Below are 25,911 nucleotides of genomic sequence, written 5' to 3'. Positions count from 1 at the left end.
AGGAAATGTCAATTGGGTCTTATTTTTTCCATGTATCAAAGGGCTGTAATTAAATGTCTAATTAGTTTTTAAGTGTTTTATTCTAGTTAATTTTCTAAACCATCTGATCACATGCATCTAACGCTTCAAAATTTGCTTTGCTGGAGAGGATCCAAATTCATCAAACGCTGTCGTTTAAGAAAATATATCACTTTTATATTTTATTTATGAATTCTTAGTAATTAAGTAAACATTAAAAACATATTATTATTATTAAATATATAACATTTTTCAATATAACTGAAACGACACCCTTTGCGCGGCGACAACTTCCTCCTCCTTGGCTCTCCTTTTTTCTCCCTTCCTTCCTACTACTTTCCTCTTTTCTCGACTTGTACCTCAACCTATTTTTGAGATCTAGAGAATTCGTCCCTTCCTTTACCTACCTATTTCCAAATTCGACGACCTCCCTTCTTCTTCCTCTTTCGTCACGGTGCCATTGCTCCTAGGATGTTGTTTTTCACTGTCGAGTTGCTCTCCTTTGGGTTTGACACCTTCTTGCAGCTGAATCATGGTGGATCAAGCATGGGATGCAGTGGTGGCATGGTGGCGACAAGGTGGTTGCCAGTGTTTGAGTTAGGGACTTTTTGAAGCCAGGTCTATCTCTGGGGCTAGGTCCTTATCCAGTAGGTCGCTGTGATGTCTCGGTTGTTTAGGAGCCAAAGGGTGGCCCTCGCGCTCTTTTGGTCTCTCCTTCTCCAGTTTCTTCGTTCTCAATCTACAGGTGGTGGAGAGGTGCTTCCCTTTTTGCTCTGATGGCGTTTTGAATGTCTGCTCTTTGTGCTGTTAAGTCATGGAGAACGTTCTGGTTGCGTGGTAGTTTTTTTCCTGAAGGTGGTGTGGAGGCTCCGGTGACGTCGTCACCGTTGGCTTGCTGTGGTTTTGTTTTTTTTGCTTTTGTCTTCCTTTTTTTCTTGGTACGACGCTTTTGGAATTTTGGTTGTATGGGGTTGTTGGTTTGCTCGGATAGTTGGGTCTCTGTTCGAAAGGTGTCGTGCTTTTTGATAGATCATGTTTTTGGAGATTATATCGCTGTTTTTCGACTTGGACAAAGTTATTTCTAGTGGGGTAAACGTTAGGGGCTTTAGTGTGGCGTTTGTTCTAGTGTTTAAGAGATTTTTATTGTAATGATTGAGTTTTGTCAGCTCTTTATTGACTAGATTACTGTACTCATGTATATATCACTTTAAAAAATAACTAAAACGACACGTTATATCATATGTATCGAACTTTTTGTCTCTGAATGATAACTCTTTGAAGAATATGTGATCAACCACAACTAATGGGTACTCATGTGAAACTATCATCTTAGCAAATGGAATGTCTTGTTGTTTCTTGGTCAAATACATAAGACCTGGCCAACATTGTTTCACTCCCTTTTTTCTCACCTTTGACAAATGATGAAATTTTATTTTAATTAGGCCTTTTTCTGCAACTCTCATAGTGTTTTTTCAAGTGACTTGTTCCTTTCTTTGCCTCTCCCAAAAGTCTTGCTCCACCAAATATACAAACACTTTATTGGATATCACTTTCTCCTAGAAATATTCTCAATAAATTGATGTTCGCCTTCTTTTACCGCCCACAATTGGATAATTTTGGTCTCCTTCATCACCAGTATCAAAAGTTTCAGGGACACATAGAATATTTTGGATCACGCGCTTACCACTACGCCAAAACCAATTGGTGTTAGTGAGGGCGCAACGTGATTTCCTTATAGCGTAGCAGTCAGCGCCCCGTTTTGGACGCTATCCAGCAGGCAGGATGCCGGCCCTACAATCCCCCCAACACCTGTCAGCCAACCCAGCTGCACAACATGCCTTATGTGAGATTCGAACACGAGACCTGCTCTGGTACCACTTTTTGGATTACGCGCTTACCACTATGTCAAAACAAATTGGTGTTAGTGAGGGCACAACGTTATTTCCTTATAGCGTAGCTGCCAGCGCCCCGTTTCAAACGCTATCCAGCATGCAAGATGTTGACCCACCGGCCGACCAAAGTAAAGAAAATACAAATTTTCGATTAGAAATTAGAGTTTTGAGATGGAGAAATAAAAATCACACATGTATTTACCGTAATTGAGTGTTTTTGGATAGTTTTACGCTGACGTGACTGGTGGGGTGGATTTGCATCACCTCACGCGAATTCCTTTATGAATATGTGTCACCCTGAAGCGAATTCATTGAGGTGACAGTTGAATCAGATAAAAATCTTGTAGGAAATATATGCATTTCCTAGGTGGTCAGGAAACTGTGGGATTCAACTCATTTCAGGCGAATTCCAATAGGACAAATGGGAAGCAAAAGTCAAAGCGTAATCATGGTGGCAGTCAATGCTACATCAGACAAGACATGGAATTCGCCTCACCTGACTTGAATTACGGTTGCACCTTGATTCGCGAATTCGCCTCGGTGAATGCGAAGTCAGCCTTTGTCCCCATGTCTCCCCCATTATGTCACGCATGTTACAGACTTCACGTGATTCGATGCAAAAAGCATGTCTCATCATCCCATCATGTCAATTTTGTCCCATACGGATTCGCTTGGTCTTAGTTGAATCCCATAGATTTCTGACCACCTAGGGAATGCACATATTCCATGCAAGATTCATGTATGATTCCACTGCCACCTCATTGAATTCGTTTCGAGTGACACGAATTCATACAATTCATAAATGTATGAATTTTCATGGGGTGACACGAATCCATCCCCACCATCCACATCACCGCAAAGCTGTCCGAAAACCCTATTGTGGTAAATATGATTCTTTTTTCCCATTTTTGGTATAAACAAAAAACAATATATAGTTAGAGTTGAGTAGGATGAAAGCAAGAGAGGTCTCCCAAGAAACAATGTCAAATTTTCAAATTATGAGTAACATCTGGAAGATCACCCATCATACTAAACATGTAATGTTGAAGATTGCCTCCATATTCTATACTATAGTTTCAATGTGGCTAAACATGAAAAATGTTTCTTTTTATGCACCAGAATCTATTAGACCACATATCAGATTAATGGCATCTACAGTTTATTTGAAGTTTCAAGCTGAAACCTCACTAGAAGTTTCACAGATTTAAATTTCTTTCCCTTTCTGTCATAAAGAGGGAGTGATCGAAATCCACGTCTTAACTCTGATATTGGCAAACAAGTTTGCCCTGCGAACTCATCCTTTGTCTGATCTTTATCTTGTACTTCAATTCGGAGCAAGGCAAGCTCTGGAACAGTCAAATGGAATTCAAACTCTTCATCCCAAACAGGATACCAATTGTCCATTTTTACACTTGTTTTCTTCTTGATAGAATCAGCTGGCACCCCAATAATATAGACCTGTCAAATAATTTGGTCAAACAGGAAGATACATTTATAACCATTTACATTTCTCCTAGATTTCTTTGTTTTCTCCTACTTTGTTCTGTATGACATCATCAGTGTGTGTTTGGATTGGCAGCTAAACCTCTCATAATCACTTCTACCCCCTTAAAAGTTATTCTTAGTAACTTCTCCCCCAATGCAGAAGTCCACAAGTTTTCAAACACACATTATCTCTTTTACACTCCTAATTATGATGAAATAAATAAATTTGAACATACTTTTATGGTAAAAATGTTGGATTCCACCTTACTACTGTACTGAGTAATAATGCAAGAAGAGGTTATACAAGTTAATTACACAATAAAAGACAAAAGGGACCATATGACTTAAGTTATAATTTTAATGATCAAAGTTATAGGTAATAAAATTCCTGATCAACATTCAGTAACAGAAACATGGCATTAGATTTAGTGTGTTTAGTTACCAATTGAGTGCAACGTGAATAGAATTTATCTCAATTCATAAGAAGAGTTTTATTCACTTTTTCTCTCGAAGTGAGAGTATTAACGTCTGTTTGCAAGACTATATGCGAGTATCCAAACATAGACTTTTTGTAAAAAGTCACTTGTAGATTGTGGTATGGGAAATCAATTGGTCCACTTGAGTCTACTAAAAGTTTCTCTAAATTTATCAAAAATAAATGTTTGGAGGATCATGCAACTGACCTTTGTGTAAAAGTCTGGTGGGGAGAAAAGATCAAAGTGTGTTGCACTAAAATCTGACTTCCAGCCATCTCCTAAGTATACCTTTACCTATTGATGGACATGAAAATATTCAAATGTCATGAAACAACCCAATATCCTTCTTCAAAGCAATTACTCACCTTTAATATCTGCTTCACTGGCATTGTTCTTTTAGGATCAAACTCTTCTTCATTTGGAAGATTCCCCATCAGAAAGTTAGGCTTTTTTACATAACCACATCCTCCATTTGCTCTAAACATCCCCTGCTGATACCAAAGTGATTTGTCGTACCCCTATCAAAAGAAAACAAAATTTATATGTCTGAAAGATTATTCTAGGGTGTTTAGACGAGCAGTGAGTACACATTCCAAAGCATGGTAAGTCCAAAATCCTGAAGCTACACTTGATAGCTTCTTCCCAAAAGGGATTATGAGGCGTCCTACCACAGAATCAAACACATTATTTATCAAAAAAAAGAAAGCCTTAAAGGTTTTTATTCCTACTTTCACATGTATAAAAGTATGACTCAACAATATCTTATGATGAATACAAGATTGCACCACAATACATTAAAGAAAGATTAAACTTATTTTTCAAAATGTTTCCCACTATCCATGCAAATATACCAAAATTAGAAACACTTTGTTTATGGATTGGTCTTAACTTTCTAACCTGCATATTGAATGCCACCATCTGAGCTCCATACATCCACCCTAAATGTGGTTTAAAATTTGACGATTTGACACGTTCTCCTTTAGGATAAACTCTGAGGATATTCTTTTTTGTGAACCTGAAAATCATAATAATGAATATCAAATCAGATGCTGAGCATCTCTTGAACTACATTAATCTTCAAGTAAATGAATCCAAAGGCAGAATTAATTATGGTAAGAAGCTTATATGAATAGCTTTTAATTGCTAGGATTGATTATGTGGGGGAAAAACGTGATCCAAACATGCTATATAAGTTTGATACGCACCTATTAAGGTCAACTCCATGAGATTCAAAAGCACTTTTGAGTTTCTTCTCACTTAAACTCAGCCTTTTCACTTTATCTTCAACTTTCAGACAATCCTTCATAGGCCCTTTTGATTTCCCACAATGGATTGTAATTAGGTGTTTGTATTCAGGTGCACCTTGCTCACTTTCTTTTTATCAGATGCATTCGTATCTTCCTTATCTTCATCACTTACATTCTTCCATCCATGAGAAAACATAAATACAATAAGGGTGTGTTTGATTAAACAACTTAATTAAGCGTTTATGTCAATAAATGTGTGTCGCATAAGCGTTTATTCATAAGTTAATTTGATGTTAGATAGTCTTCCAGAGTTAGAATCACTGGAAAATCTGATTTGACAAATGCATATTCCTTAATGGACTCCAGACATTTGGTTACGGAGACTGGAGTGGTAAGTGTCCTGCATTAATTCTTAAAACAAAGTTAGGAGACCACAACATATGAGAAAGCAATATAAACTTATATCATGTTAGAAACTACTCAGAGTAACTTCAACTCAAATTTGATTTTGAATTTAGAATCAACTGTAGAAGAATTTTCAAATATGCAATTAATGTTTTCTTCTTCCTCTATGAATAACTCTAAGATAAGACTGTAATAACCATTTAGTAGTCCAGTACCTTCCATGAACTACTTTGATACCATCTTGAGATGAAGATGGCCATAAATCTAGTTCAATTACTCGAACACCTTGTTGCAAAGCTTCAATAATTGGCTCATCACTACTCTCGCTTGTATGTTGATTCCTTGTTAGGTAAGAATTGTGTCCTGTGTACATGAAATAATGTGACAAGGGAGCATTCATATCATGATGTACCTGGAATGACATAACATCTATACTTTGTCAGGAAGAAAAACCATCTATCTTGATATCAGTACTCACTACTCAGTAAATTTATGCAAATTTAATTTTAGAGGCCGTAAGCCAAGTAGAGAAGCCACTACTACAAAAATTGATTACCTGACATCCATCAACAAACATAAATATTAAAAACTATATTACATTTGTATAGTGCAAACATTCAACACAGACACTTAGAGCGGGAGAAAGGATGAGAGAAGAGAGAAATACTGAAAATGAAAATATGATCGAAAGTGTTACTCGGGCATACACTTTTAGCAACACTCAATAGACACATAGACACACAGTCAAGCAGAAGTAAAGAATCGCAATTAATGTTTGCGGTGGTTAAAAGTCGCCGCTAAACCATGTTTCTATTGGAAAAAATGTCTACATTGATGGATGTGATAAGAAGAAAGAGATCGAGAGAAAAGTTATGTGTTTGTTGGGTGTTTGCAATATCTGTATATATGAGTTACGGATGACGCTCGCATGGGGCGGGAGGCGGGAGTGCCTCCTGCTTCCACCCTATCTCCCTCTTCTGTCCTCATTCTCCACAGCGAGGTGAGTTTTTACCTCATTCATGTGCCCCACACCTCGACACCGGTCTCGGACCCCGAATATGTCAATAATTTTTTTATAAATTAAATTAAATATATGAAATACAAAAATTTATATAATAATACACCTACATCAAATTCAATACAAATATACAATGGAATTAAAATAATATGAAATGAAATTTATAACACAATATGTGAAGTTTGTAAAATACTAAACAATCTATCTATCTATTATAATATAGGAATTGTGAAGCGCGCAATGTGGCACTGACACCTCACATTTTCACTCTTTACTAAAGTGTCCACCTCAGCATTTTATCCTATGTGTCATCTTCTACCATTTGTGAACATCTTATCAAGTGTTGTTTTATCTTCTTTAACCTTCAACGTCCACTAAAATTACAAAAACTTCTAACATTTGTGAACATCTTATCAAGTGTTGTTTTATCTTCTTTAACCTTCAACACCCACTAAAATTACAAAAACTGTTATTTTCTAAACCATTAAATACATGTCTGGAGAACCTCAATAATATAATATTATATGGATTCCGACAAGACTATTAGACAACCATTAAAGTAAAAATTGTAACGTATAATTGGTTGGAAAAGAAAACTGTTACTATAAAATAATCTAAAGCTAAGCTAACGCTTGCAACAATTTTAATTGAAATATTCCACAAGCACGTCATATTGAAAACTTGTCTGTTTCCTTTGTTTGACATTCAATTATTACTTTTGGAAAAACAGTGAAGTGGCATAATTGGGTAAGTGGACGCATGCAAGAAGGTTCAGAATTTAATCAGACGGGATTTGAATGAAGACCGCGTGCAAGCTGATATCAACATGTATGGTTCATAATTTCAACATGCTCTCTCGCTCGCTCTCTATCTCTTCCACTCAATCTCCGGAACTCTCTCTTTTCTTTCCCTTCCATTCTTTTCCATTTCCCTCTTCCAACAAACAAAGAAAATCACATCGATCCCACGTTCTCACCCAAAACCGCATGCATGACATGAAGCAACCCAAAGAACAACACCATTCTCTTCCACTTTTGGGCCTCTCCCATGAAAGAACATCGTAGGAATAAACACAACGCCGTCATTTCATGGAGCTCCTTCTTCTGGTTCACCCTTGTGGTTGTTTTCTCCTCCATCCTCTTCACTTCCCTCACCTTCTCCTCCCTCCGCCCCTTCTACCTCACAGACTCCTTTCATCCAAATGCGGCATTGACATGGCGAACTCCGGCAATGCAAGCAAAATCCGGCTACTCTCCGGAAAAAATTACAATCCGGGAGATCGTTATTCTCCCGGATCAGGTTCTGATTTTCCTCAAATACCCTGCATCCTTTCGCTTTTATACCAAAGGTGACATTCACTGTGTTTACCTCTCGGCTGACTCGTCCCGCTATGAGCCTCGGCTAACTCAAACGCCAATTCAAATCCACCTGGCTCAGCTCCACGAACAAATCTTGCGGTGCCCGCTCCCTCCACATGGCCACACGACATCCCTCATCATAAAATCCAACGGTCCACTTCAAAACTCAACGACCCACAAGTGGGATCCACTTGCCTACGAAGCCCTCTTTGATCACGACAACACCACCATCGTGTTCGTGAAGGGGCTCAACCTCCGTCCTGAGAGACTCGCTGATCCTTCCAGGTTTCAGTGCGTGTACGGTTGGGATTTCAAGAACCCAAAGTTCTTGCTAAAATCTGATGTAGTTACTGTTGCACAAGAGATTGTAAGGTGTAAGACACCTTTAAGTATTTTAAGCGACCAAACCAAAACACTATCTCATACAAAAGCCCATCCTGTCAAGGTATCTGTTCAAGTAAGAGGCAGAGGAATATTTCCCTCCATAGCAAGACCTGGGTTTAGTACGCTGCATAACCCACCTAAGAAGGCCCATGAAATATGTGTGTGCACCATGCTCCGTAACCAGGCCCGGTTCATGACAGAGTGGGTAATGTACCACGCCAAAATCGGAGTCCAGCGTTGGTTCATCTACGACAACAACAGCGACGATGAGATAGAAAACGTGATCACGTCCCTACAAGGTGTTGGCTACAACATCACGTGGCACCTGTGGCCTTGGGTTAAGACCCAAGAAGCTGGGTTTGCTCATTGCGCCTTACGCGCTCGAGCTTCGTGTGAGTGGGTTGGGTTTATTGATGTGGACGAGTTTTTCCATGTGAAGGTAAATGGGGGTTTGCACCGAGTGATCAAGCACTATGTAAGGCCCGGGAGCAATGTGGCTGAGATTAGGACACCGTGCTACAGTTTTGGGCCTTCGGGTCTCAAGGAAGTGCCGCGAGAAGGGGTGATGGTAGGGTACACATGTCGGTTAGCAGCACGTGAGAGGCACAAGAGTATTGTCCGCCCCGAGGCGTTGAATCAAACCTTAATCAATGTCGTGCACCATTTTCATCTAAGTGCACCGTTTGTGGCCGTTGATGTAGAGAAAGGTGTAATGGTGATTAACCATTACAAATATCAAGTTTGGGAAGTGTTCAAGGAGAAGTTCTATAGGAGGGTAGCAACTTATGTGGCAGATTGGCAAGAAGAGCAAAATGTGGGGTCCAAGGATAGGGTTCCCGGTCTAGGGACCAGAGCAGTCAAACCAGAAGATTGGTCGAGCCGGTTTTGTGAAGTTAGGGACATGGGGTTGAGGAATTGGGCAGTGAGGAACTTTTTGGACCGGCGCACCCACCTTTTCCCGTGGCAACCAGAATTCGAGCTTCATCATAAAAGAAAGCGGAGGCGAAAAGGAAAAAAACTATCTTATGATGTGATCAATTTCTAACCTAATGTTTTTCTCTGTCTTTGAGTTTTTGTTCATCCTCTTTTGATTTGGCTCATCCGAGGGTAATGTACAATAGTGTAGAGATGACCTAGTTGTTCTTTTTATTATTTATTTCTATCTTGTACATAAATGTAAGTTGATGACATTGTTTCATGAAAAAAAAATCAATGTAATTCCACTAAATATTGTTAGAATTATATAGAGTGTGTGTTTAGTATGAAGGTGGGTGCTTATCAGTTTTTTTTATAGACAAATGTTAGTCGTTAGTAATATTTGTAAGTTAGTTTCTCCTTAGGGTTTGAATTCTTGACCCTTCACCCTTCATCCCAACCAACATTTATGTTCCCTAGCTCTTGATATTAATTTTTGAATACAAAAGCGAAGCTTGGGTACATAGCATGTTTTTATACCTCTCTCTTTACTCACTCTCATCCTCTTCGCACCCTCCCCCATCCTCTCTCTTTGTTTTTTTGTCAAAATGTAGATATTGGTTGAATCTCTAATTCTATGAGTGCAAAATGTATATTGTGTTTTAACCTTACCTAAGGTCCAATCCACCTTTGGGCCTATATTTGGGCGTAAGTTCTACAGCATATATCAACTTTTCACTTATATCTCCAAACATCTAACGACAACAATAAAAACCTATACACCCTAAAGCCTATAAATAAGACCATACAAATTAAGCACTCCCAAGTCCCGATACACAATTTACTAAAAAGGTGTTGGGTGTTAACTTACTCCTTCACAGAATCAAGTAAGAGTAAGTTAGCATTCCCCTATATATATGTTGGAAATATTAGGAAGGAAGACTGCGCCGTGGACGAACCACTGCCTTGAACGCAAAAATTCCGGTAGAACTCCGGTGCAATTTATTGCCGGGTTTGCTACCCAAGGTTAACACAGTCACATGCAAGGTACTGTCCACTCAGAACCTACACATGTTGGAGTCTCTACAACAATGCTCAGAATTTCCAAGATAGAAAGAAAGTTTAACTTATACTATATTATCATTTTCCATCCATACTTGCCAAATGGCTTCTTATCCCTTTCTTATAACAGCCGTGATCCCACTCTTACACTCCCACAGGCTATTTTCAAATCAAAGCCTAATAAAGATGTTTTTGAAGCCTTTAAAAACATAAGGAATGTAACTCAAAACGGTTGATGCCATATAATATACAACTAAAACTACTAAACCAATTCTTGAATGTTAATTAGGGTATTGTTTTAGTAATTGAACAAAGAAAATATATTTGAATAAATTTTCTTGAATGTCATTACTCCATCAATATATATGTGTGTGTATTTCACCTATATAGTGACTTAAGTGTCAGAATTTTCACAACCATGTATGCAATAATAAATTTTTTGCTACATTTTCTTGTATGGTTTTTTGGCGTAATTCTAGTGTTCTCCTTCGGAATCAATCATATTTGAGCCGTGAATATCCATATCATGGTGGGGTTAACTATCTCAGTACGTAGGTTTTTTTTTTCATCCACAAGAGACTCGAACTCGATACCTTACTTAAGGGGAATAAAGTATGTACCACTTGAACCAACCACCCGTTAGTATTTTTTATGTATGGTTTACATATTTAATTTATATTGTGAAATAAAGAAATGAGATATAGGAATTTTCATTTTACTACCAAAGAGAGGAGTTTATACGATTAACTTATATATATTCTTTCTACGATTCCTCATAGTTATGATGAATGGATGCGGCAAATACTATGCAATAAGTTTACGTTTGACATTCACTTACACTCAACAAAAGAAATGATGAAAATAGAGAGAAATTAAAGATATAATGTGATAGAAAAAAAAGATGTAGATAAGAAGAGAATGTGAATGAAAATGAGAGGTAAAAAAGTATGAGTATGAATAAATTAAAACTCAATACTATGGGGTGGACTTTCTCCATAGATATGTCGACTGCGAATTTGTGGACAACTCCAATTATTTCAAGATGTTCTCCATTTATAGAACCCTCCAAAAATTCTTTTCTTGTTTCAGTTTGTGGCTTATTAAGAAACAACGGGACAATATAAATGAACACCTTCTCGTGAATATTTACAATATTTTTTTTTTGAAATATTTACAATATCTATATCTATATATATATGAAAAGAAGGTTTTCTTCTAGAAAACCTAATACATATGGAACCCCTAAAATCATCCATTTTCCCTCCAAGAGAAAAAACCATCCTACTTTTTTGTCACAACATAAACCCATTACTCACCTTATTTAATATGGTATTATTTAATTAAAATTTTAATTTTCAGTTTTATATGTAACCATAATTTCAAATCATAACTGAAAATATTGTGAAAAATAATGTCACCACTTACTAAATTAAATATTACGAAAATAAATATTTGAACATAATAATACCGTTGGCCAGATTTTTTTTCCCAATATTACAACGATACAGATTTTAAAATAATAATTGAATTGTGTTTTTTTATTTATTTTAAAAATCATATATTAATGAAAAAATAGTTTGAAATTCACATTTTATTTTTAAATATTGGAATAAAAATATGTTAAAAAGACATTCATATTTCAAATTTTTTTTCCTATTTTAAACCCTCATTATTACTTCATCCTTTCTCAAAAAAAAATATTACTTCATTCCTTTATCAAGATTATACAAATCTATATATATATATATATGAAAAGAAGGTTTTCTTCTAGAAAACCTAAGACATATGGCACCCCCAAAATCATCCATTTTCCCTCCAAGAGAAAAAACCATCCTACTTTTTTGTCACAACATAAACCCATTACTCACCTTATTTAATATGGTATTATTTAATTAAAATTTTAATTTTCAGTTTTATATGTAACCATAATTTCAAATTATAACTGAAAATATTGTGAAAAATAATGTCACCACTTACTAAATTAAATATTACGAAAATAAATATTTGAACATAATAATACCGTTGGCCAGATTTTTTTCCCAATATTACAACGATACAGATTTTAAAATAATAATTGAATTGTGTTTTTTTATTTATTTTAAAAATCATATATTAATGAAAAAATAGTTTGAAATTCACATTTTATTTTTAAATATTGGAATAAAAATATGTTAAAAAGACATTCATATTTCAAATTTTTTCCTATTTTAAACCCTCATTATTACTTCATCCTTTCTCAAAAAAAAATATTACTTCATTCCTTTATCAAGATTATACAAAATAGTGCGAAAATAATGCAAAATTAAAAATTAAATTTTAAATTTTACATTTAAAAATATTACGAAATGAAGATTTGAACATAATCTGAATTACGTTTTAAAAAAAAATATATTAATGAAAAAGGAAATTGAAATTTAGATGTTTTTTTTTTTTGAATATTAATTTAGATGTTGTTTCTTTTTGAAATGTTGACATACAAATATAAGATAGAACTCATAGAAGGCATTCATATTTCAAAAAAAAAATCCTATTTTAAACGCACATTATTAAGCCTCTTCAACCACTACCTAAAGTCAAGGAAATATTTAAAACTAACAATTATTTTTTAAAAATTTTAATAAATGCAGACTCCTACTTCTGATATGCTAATAAATTACCCATTTTTAAAGTAAAAAATCATCTTTACAGAGAAGGTAATGTGAAATTACTGCTAAAACTGAATGCATACTCATGAATTCAGAGTGCTAAATTAATGGGAAATTTATATGTTAAAACTTAAACGTTTTAATACAAATATTTCGAGCCCTAAAATTTTTCAATTTTTTAAAAGCAATTAAACGGTTTTCAATTTTCCGTTTTTTAATTTAAGTAAAATTAGCCATCAATCATGTGAATTCAAATACATTTAATATAGATAGATTTCTAGCTTTTGCAAAACCATTACACGGTTTATTATAAACATATCCACCAGTAGCGTGTTTCTTCAATTCAAAACCTCATTTTTTTCATTCACCGTATCATATGAGTGACTAGAGAGAAAGCGAACAATAAAGCTTGGAAGATAGTTGTCAGCTACGACTATGGAGAGTCCCGAACATAAAGAATCCTGACCAACCGGACTTCATAGACATGATCATCTTGGATACTAAGGTTTATTTACATAAAAATTCATATCAACCGTTTTTTAGTAGATTTCCAATTTATTTTCTTTACTCTGATGTGTCTCAATATGAGATCCGTAATTCCTACTTTTTTTGTTTCATGCATTCCAACCCTTTTCTTTTCAAATTCCTTCGACTCTTTTGCAGCTTCATTCTCCTTGGTGATTTCTTTGTTCCGCTTGCAATAAGACTTGCTTTTTCTTCGGGTTCTTCTATTCTTCATTTTTTAATTTATGTTCTGAAATCTCTTTCTTCAAATTTGACTAACATTCTCAAAACTTCATTCTCTGGTGCAAATTTCTTTTGAAGATTGATTCACACGGTTTTAGCTATCTCATTCCCCACATGTGATCTCTAAGTTCCTTCGACAATTATGTTTGTCTCTTATCCTTTTGTTCATTTTTCTTTACTTTATGTTTCATGTATTTCTTAATTATTTAATTATACTTGCAGTTGTGTTTTTTTTTTTGAAATACATACTTGCAGTTGTGTTGGAGCCCAAAAAATGTCTATAACATTATAGAGTAAGTAATCAAATTCCTGTATCTTTCAATTACATGTATGTTTATTTATTTTTGACAAATTTCAAATTTGACAACTAAGAAGGAAATGATGCAATACAAAAAACTTGCAACCGAGTGACCGACGAGCGACGACAAGGGGGCAACCGGGCAAGGATCCAGTGCATGCTTTGATTCCATAAGTTTATGTTTTTTTTTAATAATTAATCACATTATTTTGTGTATCCAGGTATCATTGTCTTTGTTCCCGAATAATAGCTTAATAGCTTAAGTACTGGTAAGAGTTATGAGACATATGAGATGAAGTGGGAATGTCATAAATCAATTTGTAGTAACATCAATTTTTATCTTTCCGATGTATAAAAATAATTATCATTATCTATTTATCTTTGTTATTTTAAGCCATACAATTTTTATGTAATAACTAACAGCTAATATTGTTTAAGCCTTTTTTAAGATCTAATTTCAAATTTGAATTTCATTGAAAATGAAATTTATGAATATTGAATGACTTATTGTTGGCATTCTCAAAGTTTCTAAAATTGACTTCATTTAATGTGAAATAATTATTTTCAAAAAACAAAGTGAAATAATTGTGAAAAGTTTGTAGCATGGTACGTTTTTAAAATTTCATCATCATTATTATTTTTTATTTATGTAATTTGTTGAGAAAATTCAAATTTTACGGGGAGAATTGGAATAAATATGGGGCAACAATTATATTAATCATTCTAACCACTTGGTCCCGTTTGGTATGTTGTGTAATGTAATTTTTTTTTTTAAGGTAGTGTAATATAATGTTTGATAGTATAAGATCTGATAGTACTAAGCCTGATAAAAATGTAATATTACACAATGTTTGGTTATATCACGTGTAACTTATCATATCGTTTAAAATGATATAATCTTATGTTTCGTGAAATATTGAATAATAATATATAGTATAAAAAAACATGATATAAGGTGATGGGTGGTGGTGTCAGCAACTATAGTGGTGATGGAGGATGGTGATAGTGGCGGTGGTGGTAGAGGTGGCAGTTGGTAGTGGTGGTGGTGGTGCGATGACGATTGCGGTGGAGGATGGTGGAGGGCTGGAGGCAGTGGTCGTGGTGGTGGATGGTGTTGGTGGAAAGTATTGTGGTGGTGGTAGAGTTGTAGGTTGGTGGTGGCGACAATGGCGGTTCCGATGATGACGGTGGTGGCAGTGACGTTATCAATGACGGCAACAACGATGGTGGCAGTAGCGATAGTGATGGCGGTCGTAGTGGTGGATATAAATTCAAAATAAAATTATTGTCAGCCCCTCCAAATTTTCAAAAAGATGATACTACATGAACATCTATAATGTTCTGAAAACCGGACCGGTCACTGAACTGGTCAAGGCACAGGTTCAAAGTTTATTGGTCCAACCGTAGTTCAACCAGTAGTTCAACCGAGGTTGAACCGGTAGTAATTAAGTATTGTTTTTAATATTTATATAACATAAAAACTAATATGAACACATATCCACAAAATTCATATCTTAAAATAAACATTATTAAATATTGTTTTTTTAAACGTTACTTTATAAAATATTGTTAACATTATTTATACAACTTTTAAAAAATAAAATGCATTAGGACGTAGGTTTTTTTTAACAAGCTTTAGTTTTTTTATATAAGCAAGCATCTTGTTTTTTTGGGCTTGGTATTATAGGCCCAGTTTCCCAACACTTTAAAGCATAGGCTGTAAATATTTTTTTGTCAAGAACTGTAGGTGTTTTTAGCAAATGGAAGTTGTAGTTTTTAAGCCCATCAATAACCCTAATGTATTTTTCTTATGTCATATGGGGAGATATGCAGCCGTCATATTCCCTTCCCCCATTCTGTTGTATCCCTCTTCCTCTTCTTTCATTTCTTCTACAAATTTCTTTTCCACTATTCATAAAAGTTGAATATTGGTGTTAAAATGAAACTATCTTTTATGTTGAGATAGAGGGAGTGCCGGAGTGGTTGCTAAGAATAGTAGAAGAGCTTGCAAGAGAAGAGAAGGGTTTATTTCTCTGATTTTTTTCATTTTTCTGGTTTCAGATTGCACAAAACTGCAGCAGCTTTGGAGCTTTCTATGAACCGGTTGAAACCGGTAAACCACCGGTTTTTATCGGTTTACCCGGTTTAACACCGGTTTCACCGGTCGTTTTTCATTCCGCCGGTTAAAGAGGCATTCCGGACCGGGGTATGGTCCGGTTGAACCGGTCGAACCGGCCGGTCCGGTCTGGTTTCAGAACATATTAAATCTATTTCATTTCATCCATTATTAAAAATTCCCTGTTAGATTTAAATTCATCATGATCCATGAATAGCCAAAACTAAAACACAAATTCATAAACTAATGTACCATCCTTGGAGTTGCCCTTAATGGAAACCAAATTACCTCTTTCTGGTTCCAGAAACGTGATCACCACTCGCAAGATAATGCTTACTTTACGTATTTTGCTTAGGTATGTTTTTAACTAATATCTCTAATGTATTATTTTCTTCTCAGTCATTGTTGTCTATATTTTTTATCATATGTCCTAATTCTATAAAAGAAGTGATGTACAACTTAATATTACTTCACCTTGCTAATTAATTGGTTGACATCTTATGGCTATTAAGTTTTTACTGGATTATCCTGAATCTCTATAATGGGTAAGTCAACACAATGATACTATTTGAAAATCACAATTAGTTATCCTATATGTTATTATTTAATGTGGAAAGAAAATTTAATTTTATGTGTGTTCCTTAACTTCTTTTTGATTGTTTTTTCATTTAGATTGATGCAAAACAAGAAGTCATTTCTCATGCTAAAGCCTGAATAAAATTGAGGTTCCTTTCTTTCTATTTTCTCTATTTGTTAGCTCTGTTTTTTCTCTCTATTAATCTTTTCCCCTAAATTTTCAGTTTTTTCACTACTACTAAAATGGTAAGAAAAGTCTCTTGTCATTCATAATGTATTCCACAACCATGTCTTACGATTTTATGAGTGTCTTTACTGTTGAGTATAAGTTATGAAAAACAATATTTCTTAATGACACTTCAATCTCACCTAAACTTAGGAGAAAGGAAAAAAAGAAAAGAGATATAATAGAAAAGAAAAGAGAATTAAGAAAAGAAAGTAAGTAAAAATGAGAAAGAGAAAGAGGAGTGTGGATGAATTAAAATAAAAAAAAATTAAGTGTTTTGATAATTTTGAGGGCGGGATGAAAATATCTCAACTATAACTAATGACAAATTATTTTTGGCTTAATAACTCTTTTGGTCCCTCAGATTGGAACCTGCGCTGCCACCACCCTTGGAACACAAATCGTGTGCCACAATAAGAGTGATGAATCACAAATCGTGATTGGATTGCCGTCTACCCTTCATAAAACATATTGGTCGAACACAATTTTTGACTGATTGATTCGATCAATCACTCATTTATCATGGAATGAGGTGAGTTTTATCCCAAATACGGGGGTGTTCTTTAAATACTAGGAATTTCCTTGGCAAGTGAACAACCAAATGATTAGTGTTTTTGGTAGGTATGGCTGATCTCTTTCAACTCGAAAACTTGATGAGGATGCAATTGGCTTGGATTCAACGGTGAATGACTTCTTTGCAAGTACTTCATTTTTTTTTTATAGATTCCACTGTACGAACTCATTCATTCTAACAAGGAAATGAGTGAATGGTAGAGCAGATACCAAAAAGACACTTCAAATGTAAACAAAGTATTTCTTAACAATGATCAGTACTGTGATAGATACAATTTGCTATGTAGATGGCTCCTATGCAATTTATCACCCGCGTAACGCGTGGGTCTTAGTCTAGTTCAAAAAGTAAACTCCAACATTTAACTCATTCAAAACGTGAAAGTATAATATTCTAAATATTATCTCGAACATTCAACTCATGCAAGGAAGTCTTTATTATATTCAATCCAATCTTCGTAAAAAAAATTAGAACAATCTGATCATTGTCAAAAATGTTAAGGGCTCGTTTGGTGGTCAGGACAAAGTAGGATATGACAGGATAGTAATCATATCCTGTTGTTATTTGTTGTTTGTTGCGCCTGCAGGATAGGATAACATTATCCGGTTTCCTATCATATCTTGTCCATCATGTGTAAAAGTTATCCTGAGGGGGGAGCTAGGATAAAACAAGATAGGATACCAGTTATATATTTTTTTTCAGTATCTTAACTCCAAATTAATTTATTTTATTATTATATAATTTATAATAATATTAATTAATAAATATAAAAATATTAATTTAACTAAAATAAAAAAAATATTATTCATAAATAGTAAAATAGACTACTCACTTACAAATATTGATTTATTAATAGTAATAGACTAATTTAATATTTTCATCTCCTATTATTTAAAAATTATTTATCTACTTATATAATAATTTAAATATAAATTACTTTTGAAATAATAATATTTTTAATTTAGTTAATTTTTATTATTTATCACGTGTCACAATTAAGTGAAAACCAATTGGTTACAAATATTGATTTATTTAATAGTAATAGAATAGTTTTCTATGTTCATCTCCTATTATTTAAAATTATTTATCTACATATATAATAATTTGTAATTTAAATATAAAATTATTTTGAAATAATAATATTATTAATTTTGTTAACTTTTATCGTTAATTATCACGTGTCACAACTAAGTGAAAACCAATTGGTTATAAATTGCATGATTTTACATAAATATAGACTATCTTCAAAACAATAAAATAGGCTAATTAATACAATTTAAATTAATTTTAATTATTTTAAAATATAGACTCATTCATGAAAATGTATAAATTTAATAGAATGATCAATTTTTAAATGTATTTTTTATTCAAATATAAACTTGATACATTTTTTCTTATCATATCCTGTCTTTATCATGTGCACCCCAAACACATGATAGGATAAGAGTTTATCCTGCTCTTATCCTATCTTGTTGCTATCATGCTCAATATCATATTCTATCATATCATATCCTGACCACCAAACGAGTCATAAATCTTCAAGTAATCATAGATCGTTGTTTCAACCCTTTTGCTTATACGCTGTATTTTTTCTTTTAAATCTTTTTATATTGGGTTGAAGTACCCCAATATAAAAAGATCGTTGTTTCAACCGAATAAGAAACACACATATGTATTACATATAGGTGGCTTTTTATAAATTTTATTTGTTAGATTTTAACTATTTTATTCATTTCAAAAAAAAAACTATTTTATTAATGATTTTTTTTCTTCATATTTTCACTTATATATATAGAGCAAGACCCCGTAGAATAATGACATGATCCTCATCTCCCAAAATTATTCCATACATCTTTTAGTTTTCAGCCTTACATATGATCTTTCTGTTATTTAATTTTAACTTTTATATTACTGGAAGTTTAATTGTTCTTTTATTCTTCTATGATTTTAGATAATGATTTAATCAATTAATCAATTTAAAATTAGATTAAATTTTTGTTCATATATCTCACTTTTTTTTTCTAAGTTATGTTAAAACAATACTGGATCGAATCGAGTTAAAAATAATAAATCTCATAAGTAAATTAATTATAATTAATTTTAAAATGAACCAATTATCCAAATTCAGATCATTTTTTTTGAAACAATTTGATTCCATGTAAAGCAAATCTAGATTTTGGTGTATGTTTTTATTGATGAACCTTATAGATAACAACGATATTTCGGTGCCTAAAACAACTATTTATGATCTCACGACATGACATTTTTCTACCTTTAATTCCAAATATTTTTGCCAGTTGGATTGCAACATTTTGTCTTCTTGTAAGCGAATATATTCTAAGGGTAGAATTTTAGGTCGCCCATGTCTCTCGATCGGGAAACAACCAATAACGATATACACACACCTCATTTTTTAAACACTTTATTTTCACATATTTTTATTTATATCTCTCTTATCTTATTATCTATCACATCTCATATTTTCTCTCTCTTATTTTTTCTTTTTTTACATATCTCTCTCTCTTCATTCCACCTCTTTCCTCCTCATTTTGAGGTGTGAAAGTAACATTAAAGTTTTGTTCACACATGCAAAATCCACCTCCACTTATTGATTTTTGAAGAGAAAATGAATGAAATGAGAGATAATGAGATATGATGAGTAATGTGATAGAAATAAAAATAAGAGATATAAAAAGAAAGAGAGTGAAAATGAGATGGAAGAAAAAGTGAAGTATGAATGTATCATATAATTCATCATTATGTTTTATGTTTGTAAAACATATCGGATTTAACCATATAAAATTAAAATTCTATAATAAATCATTTAAAGAAAGTGAAATAAACATAATTTTATGCCTAACTTTATTAACTTTTTATAATAATCATAGTCACATGAAAAAAGTCACTTACAAAAAAAATTAACTTTCAAGAATACTTTATTTAAAATAATGATTCGGTTGTTCTTAGTTGGTTTTTGGGGCTTTATTGTTTCTTTGGGTAGTTTTTTTTAGGCTTTTTAGGCTTTGGGGTTGGTATATATTTCTATGGTTGTGCCAGTTTTTTGGTCTCATTGAGGAGGGTTGTGTATCTACATATTTCCTCATCTTCTATTGAATATATTTTATCTTTCTAAAAAAAATAATGATTTGAGGAGGAGGATTTGTGTTTGATGAATGAGGAGGAGAGATTTGATAAAAGAGTGATTTGAGGAGAAAATGTTTCAACAGTTTTAATCAATTAATTAAATAGTTATTTATTTATTTTATTTTAAAAATGTTGATGTGGCTTAATGAAAGAGTTAGTTTTTGTGAAAAATGTCTCATTAACCAAAATGAGAACTCTCTTTTATTATATAACATAATGGATTAACAAGATGAAGATGCTATCCTATGGCACATTTGGTTTTCTATTTTTTTTTTCTATTTGGTTTTCTATTTTTTGTTCATGTCTCCAATTAAATTGTTATATAATATAATATAAGTATAACAATAATGTGAGACGTAAGAAGAGGATGCTAAATGGAAATATCGGATCTCATTCCCAGAAATTGACACGATGTAACAAGAAAAAGACAAGGTACATAACACAAACAATGGAGAATAAAGTAGAACTGGAAACTATAATGCACAACAATGGAGAATTTTTCGACCTCATTTTCTCATCATTCAAGACTAGAGAGAGCACATACCTCGTCTGTCAAGGGACCATTGAAATCATCAAGAAGCAGCAAATTGATGAAGTCGTTGAGACTGAGTCCTTGTCCCACTTGCAAAACCTTTTCAAAAACTGGCTCCAAATCCTCCAAGGTGCAATTCTTTTCTCCTTGGTACTCCACCATGAACTTAAGGAGTTGATCCTTTGACATGTGGTTCACACCATTGGCAAACTTGGAAAATGCTTCCTTGAGGTCCAAGGGTGGTTCTGGCTGGTTAATTTCACCCTCTTTGGTCAAGAACTTTAGCAACTTGTGCATCTTCATTTTAATGCTTACCCTTCCCTGCCAATAGATCTAGCTATTTCATTGAGTTGAGAGAGGAAAACAGAGCAAATGGAGCAGTTTAAAAGGATCAAAGTGAGTGTAAGACAAGAGAGCCAACCTTGGAAACAGAGCCTCTGTTTTTGCTGTGCCTTAATGTGAAAGACTTCTATAAGTTGGATCTGTGATTGAACTACTCATAGACATAGACATATTTATACTAATGAGGCCATGATCAAAGTAAAAAAAAAATGTAAAACTATATATGTTCACACACAAACACAGAAAAAAAAGTTTATTTCTTATTGCCTTTGGAGTTGGCCATTGAATAAACAAATAAATTAATGAAGACTTGATTATAAAATGTAGTTGACGAATAGTGGAACACTATTTTAGTTCAAGTCGACGTAGAATTCATTGTCCGGCCAAACAAAAATAAAGTTAGTTATGTTAATTTTCTTAATAAGAAAAAGGCAGTACCACAGGTAACTTCATGTGCTATGATTTATTTTCACACGATGTGTTGTCATGTGGAGAGGGCAGGAGGGAAATGTTATGGACAGAGATAGTTAGGGAAGAAAATTGAGTTAGCTAAATGATAATGGTTATGTAAATGAACGATCAAACTTGTATTTATAAACATGATGAGAGACATACTCGTGGCGTTGAGCCTTGGTAAAGTTGTTGCTCGTTGGGTATGGCTTCTGAGATAATGGATGCTTGTAGGCAACCCTGCAATTCTCTTATAAGTGTGCCACCTACATTTGCTCAGCTTATTGTTGGATGGGATGAATTGTCTTTTAGTCGTCTTGCTAGTCAATATGGTATTCCTTAGTTGTGGAACCTTCGAGCCGCATTGGACATGATATTAGCTTAGTAGCCTTTTGGGCTGATTGGAGCACGACCCTCCAGCTTAACATGTAATGCAATGCAGTGTCATGTATGACTAGCTTATGCTTTATGAAATGTTCAATATGCAATACAAGTACTTCAAGTTAAAAAAAAAAACATATTTAAGATGCTTACCAAACATTTGCTTTCGTCGAGATAAAATTCATTAAATTATACTCGTTGCTGTTTGGTTCTTTTAAGATTTTTGAAACTTGAAACGTCATGGTTCATGAACAAGCATATATTGCAGTTATGGTTAAATCATAAAGGCGTGTAACAAAGTCGCAACTTTCAACATAGCCGCTTTTTTAAAATTTCACGCTTTAAACTAGTTCTATACATGTTTTTATTCTATTTAATTTTAAAATTTTTAAATTATGGTGGGGCAGGTTTTTTTCTTTGTTTCTTCCCTTTATAAAGGTGTTTTGATTAGTCATGGTTGTTGCAGGGAATTTTTTATTATGTTGTGTTGGAGATCATTAATGGCAAAGGTGGGAGGCGATAAGAGACGGTTTGTCTTGGTTTTGATTAGTCATGATGTCTTTGCTGGATGTTGCTTTCATTTAGTTGCTGGATGTTGATTTCCAAGGCTGGTCACTGTGTTAGGATTTTGAATTTTGGGTTGTTTACAGAGTTGTTTTATAATGATATGTTAGTAGGCTTTTTTGGTTTTTTGGAGGTTTAATTTTTAAGGCTCTTGGTGAATGTGGTACTCTTTTTCCTTCACTATGTTTTTATCTCAATAAGTTTTTTCTAGTAAGGTTTTAAACTTTTAATGAGGCTCATTCCTAAAGGTTCTTCTTTTAATCTCTACCATATGAGAGGAGTTTTCTCATGGACCACTTCTTTTTCACTAAATCTATTTTGTTGTTAAAAAAAATTGAATAATGTACTTGAGAACATCATTTCTTCACTTAGATTTCTATAATCACACTCTTTTCTTATGCTAAAAAGTTTGTTTAAATGCTTCACTGCTAAATCACCCAACTCTATTCATTTCGAAACTTTTAAAGCCTTCTCCTCACAAGTATAGCATTTTCCTATCTACTCTTCTCCTTTTTTTTTTTGAAGGTATACTCTTTCTCCTCATTCTCAATGGTTATTATTCTTTTAATAAGTGAAGAGGAGAGTGAGGAAGTTAGGATTGTAAAAGGTCCAAGAAAATCAAGCTATATAAAAGAATATCAAGGAATGATGTTTCTGATATGTTTTTGGCCTTAAATAGGCATTCTAGTCATCTTAGATGCGTTTAAGCGAGCATAGCTCTTGCTTAGGCGAATACTTTTCTTCATGGTGAAGAATACTGTCAATTATTCATGGCTTAAGAGAGCTCCACTGTCTGAATATAGTTCTCACTATTTCTTGGTCGCTTAGTCATGGCTTAAGCGATAATCAGTCATGGCTTAAGTGAGTCATGTCTAAAGTGAGAATCAATGATGAAAAACATTTCATCTCTAATTTTCCATGGCTTAAGCGAACAATTCAACTTGAACTTGTTCCAAACCGCCTTAATTCGCATGGATAGATCTTTTCAAGTTTGTTACATTATAAATGTATAAATAGACATCAAGGGACACACACCATGTACACATGGCCTTCTGACCATAACCCTTATTTCTCCCTAGGTTTGCTAACTTCAGCATCTAGGTGCCTAGCAGGTACCCACCTGGTCGTTGAAATACGAGAAATCGAAGTCCTTCCGCGGAGGAGCGATACAACAAAGTGTCCCTTTAATACAACCATATGTCCTTACTCGGGTCAGTTAATCTCTTACTAGAACAAGATATATGATGAGTGATCTGATAGGAAAAGCATAGAGGGATACGAGTGAATGTAAGTTGAATGGAAGAGAAAGTTAAGTGTGAATAAATCAAAACTCTATGTACAGTTAGTTTGGATTAGAGGAAGAGGTTGAAATAAAGTGGATAGAGGCCAATGAGTGATCTTGATCCCTGTCTCCTGTCAAGGGAATTTTCACCTTCATCCTATTCTCACGGGGGAAATTCCTTGAGGTCAGGACCCTAAATAGGGCGATCTGTGCGAGATCCTTATCTTCAAGTAGTTATTGTCATCCCTGCCTACAAAATTCTTCTCCACGCCAGCCTTTCTTAATTTTAAAGCTAATACCTAAACTACCCTTGCTACAAGAATATCTTTTGTAACCTACGTGAAGTGTTGTTACCCACGAATGTCATTTAAAATATAAAAAACATGTTGGTAAAGTGGTGGTAATTTTGTCTAAATTTACGCGTCATTACCGATGAATGAAAGCTTCGGTATATTAGAGGCTTTTTCAAATTTTGAATGCGCTAAAATTCATCAATAAAAGTAGTCAGTAATTATGAGATTTTTGGCTTACTGACAAATAAGGCTGTTTATATTGAAAAATTCATGACAAAACCATTGCACTGAAACCAAAGGCAGTCAGGTCAATCTCTTGCAATCCCAACTCTTTGTAGTAGTCAAAACACATTATGTCCATTGAGCTTCCCCGATCCACTAGAACTCTCGTGACTTCAATATCGACGACCTCTACCGAGGTAACAATTGGTCTCCATCTTCAGTCCGAGCGTCCTTTATCTGGCTCCACATCTTGGCTTAGCTGACCGAGCGCCCAACTTTGATGTCCCGATCAGATCATTGGAAATAGTCATCACCATCTAAACATATTTTCCACTTTGACCCAAAGTCATCCTCACTTTCTTCAGAACTGTTAGTGGAAAAGCACTCAGGGATCCTTGCGACGCGGTTTTCCCAACTTGTGAATAAGGTCCTACAATCCTTCCCGCGCTCGGACTCATCCTTTGAACCCTTGCTTCCTCCGGCAGAAGGTTCTCCTCTCTCAATTTTGCGTGGAACTCCATCTTTGACTACACAACAATACTTGACAACACTTTTCCCCTTAATTTTGTCACTTTTCCGATCATGTTCTCCTAGTTCCCCCTCCTCTTCTAGATGATCCATCATATCACAAATCTGAAAGCAACCCTCAGTCTTATGTCCTCGACTTTCATGATACTCACAATACTTCGCTCTTTTCTTGTGTGGTTCTAGTTGGAAAGTGCTGCCATCCTAGAGGAACAAGTGTTTCCCTCTCCAACATTCCATGCAAAATTTAGATCGTGCCATCCTGAGCTCGGAAACTCACAAAGTTGTTCTGAGTGGAGACTACTGCTCCTAACCAAAATAGTGTAGGACAACCAAGTATCACACTAGCTTCCAACTGATGGATTATGATCAAAAAGTGTTTCAAGGTCGTCTTACTCTTCCCTTCTGCTTTTAGTATTACCGAAAAAGTTTTCACTACAACCGGAGCTTTTGTATTTCTATTGTACCCTATCAGATTGGTAGTCATTGTCATTGGCCTTAAATCTCTGGTTTCATAACCTAGCTGCAAGAAGCACTTGAAGGACATCGAATCCATTGCGCTCCCTGGATCGATTATGACTTCCATAAACTCCATATTATATATTATTGTCGAAATTACCAACGACGGAGCATAATTCCTCTTAGCTTGAAGTTCGAACATATTCCACTAGGACTCCTAAAAAAAACGAGTCGCTCGGACCCTAGGATGATGACGATCATTCTTGCGATCTTTGGCA

General features: G+C 34.3%; 1 protein-coding gene, 1 long non-coding RNA gene and 1 pseudogene across 2 annotated transcripts; 2 read left to right on the top strand and 1 right to left on the bottom strand.

Moving 5' to 3' along the window:
* Window positions 1–2,826: 2,826 nt before the first annotated feature.
* On the bottom strand, window positions 2,827–21,528 carry LOC130724953 (phosphoinositide phospholipase C 6-like; annotated as a pseudogene).
* LOC130724111 (glycosyltransferase family 92 protein RCOM_0530710-like) lies at window positions 7,488–9,527 on the top strand. The gene has a single exon (XM_057575285.1). The coding sequence runs from the start codon at window positions 7,589–7,591 to the stop codon at window positions 9,326–9,328; it is 1,740 nt and encodes a 579-aa protein (XP_057431268.1). The 5' UTR covers window positions 7,488–7,588; the 3' UTR covers window positions 9,329–9,527.
* Window positions 15,305–17,607, top strand: LOC130724113 (uncharacterized). Its single transcript, XR_009014434.1, has 3 exons — window positions 15,305–16,791; window positions 17,233–17,400; window positions 17,490–17,607. It is a non-coding gene; the product is annotated as an uncharacterized LOC130724113 (long non-coding RNA).
* Window positions 21,529–25,911: the final 4,383 nt, after the last annotated feature.

Source organism: Lotus japonicus, chromosome 6 (assembly GCF_012489685.1).
Source record: "Lotus japonicus ecotype B-129 chromosome 6, LjGifu_v1.2".
Taxonomy (NCBI): domain Eukaryota; kingdom Viridiplantae; phylum Streptophyta; class Magnoliopsida; order Fabales; family Fabaceae; genus Lotus; species Lotus japonicus.
Note: the sequence above shows the minus strand (reverse complement) of the source record. Positions and strands in the feature narration are given on the sequence as shown.

Bases quoted from the DNA above. Each gene is read 5' to 3' on its own strand.
- LOC130724111 (XM_057575285.1), top strand. From the start codon at position 7,589: ATGAAAGAACATCGTAGGAATAAACACAACGCCGTCATTTCATGGAGC.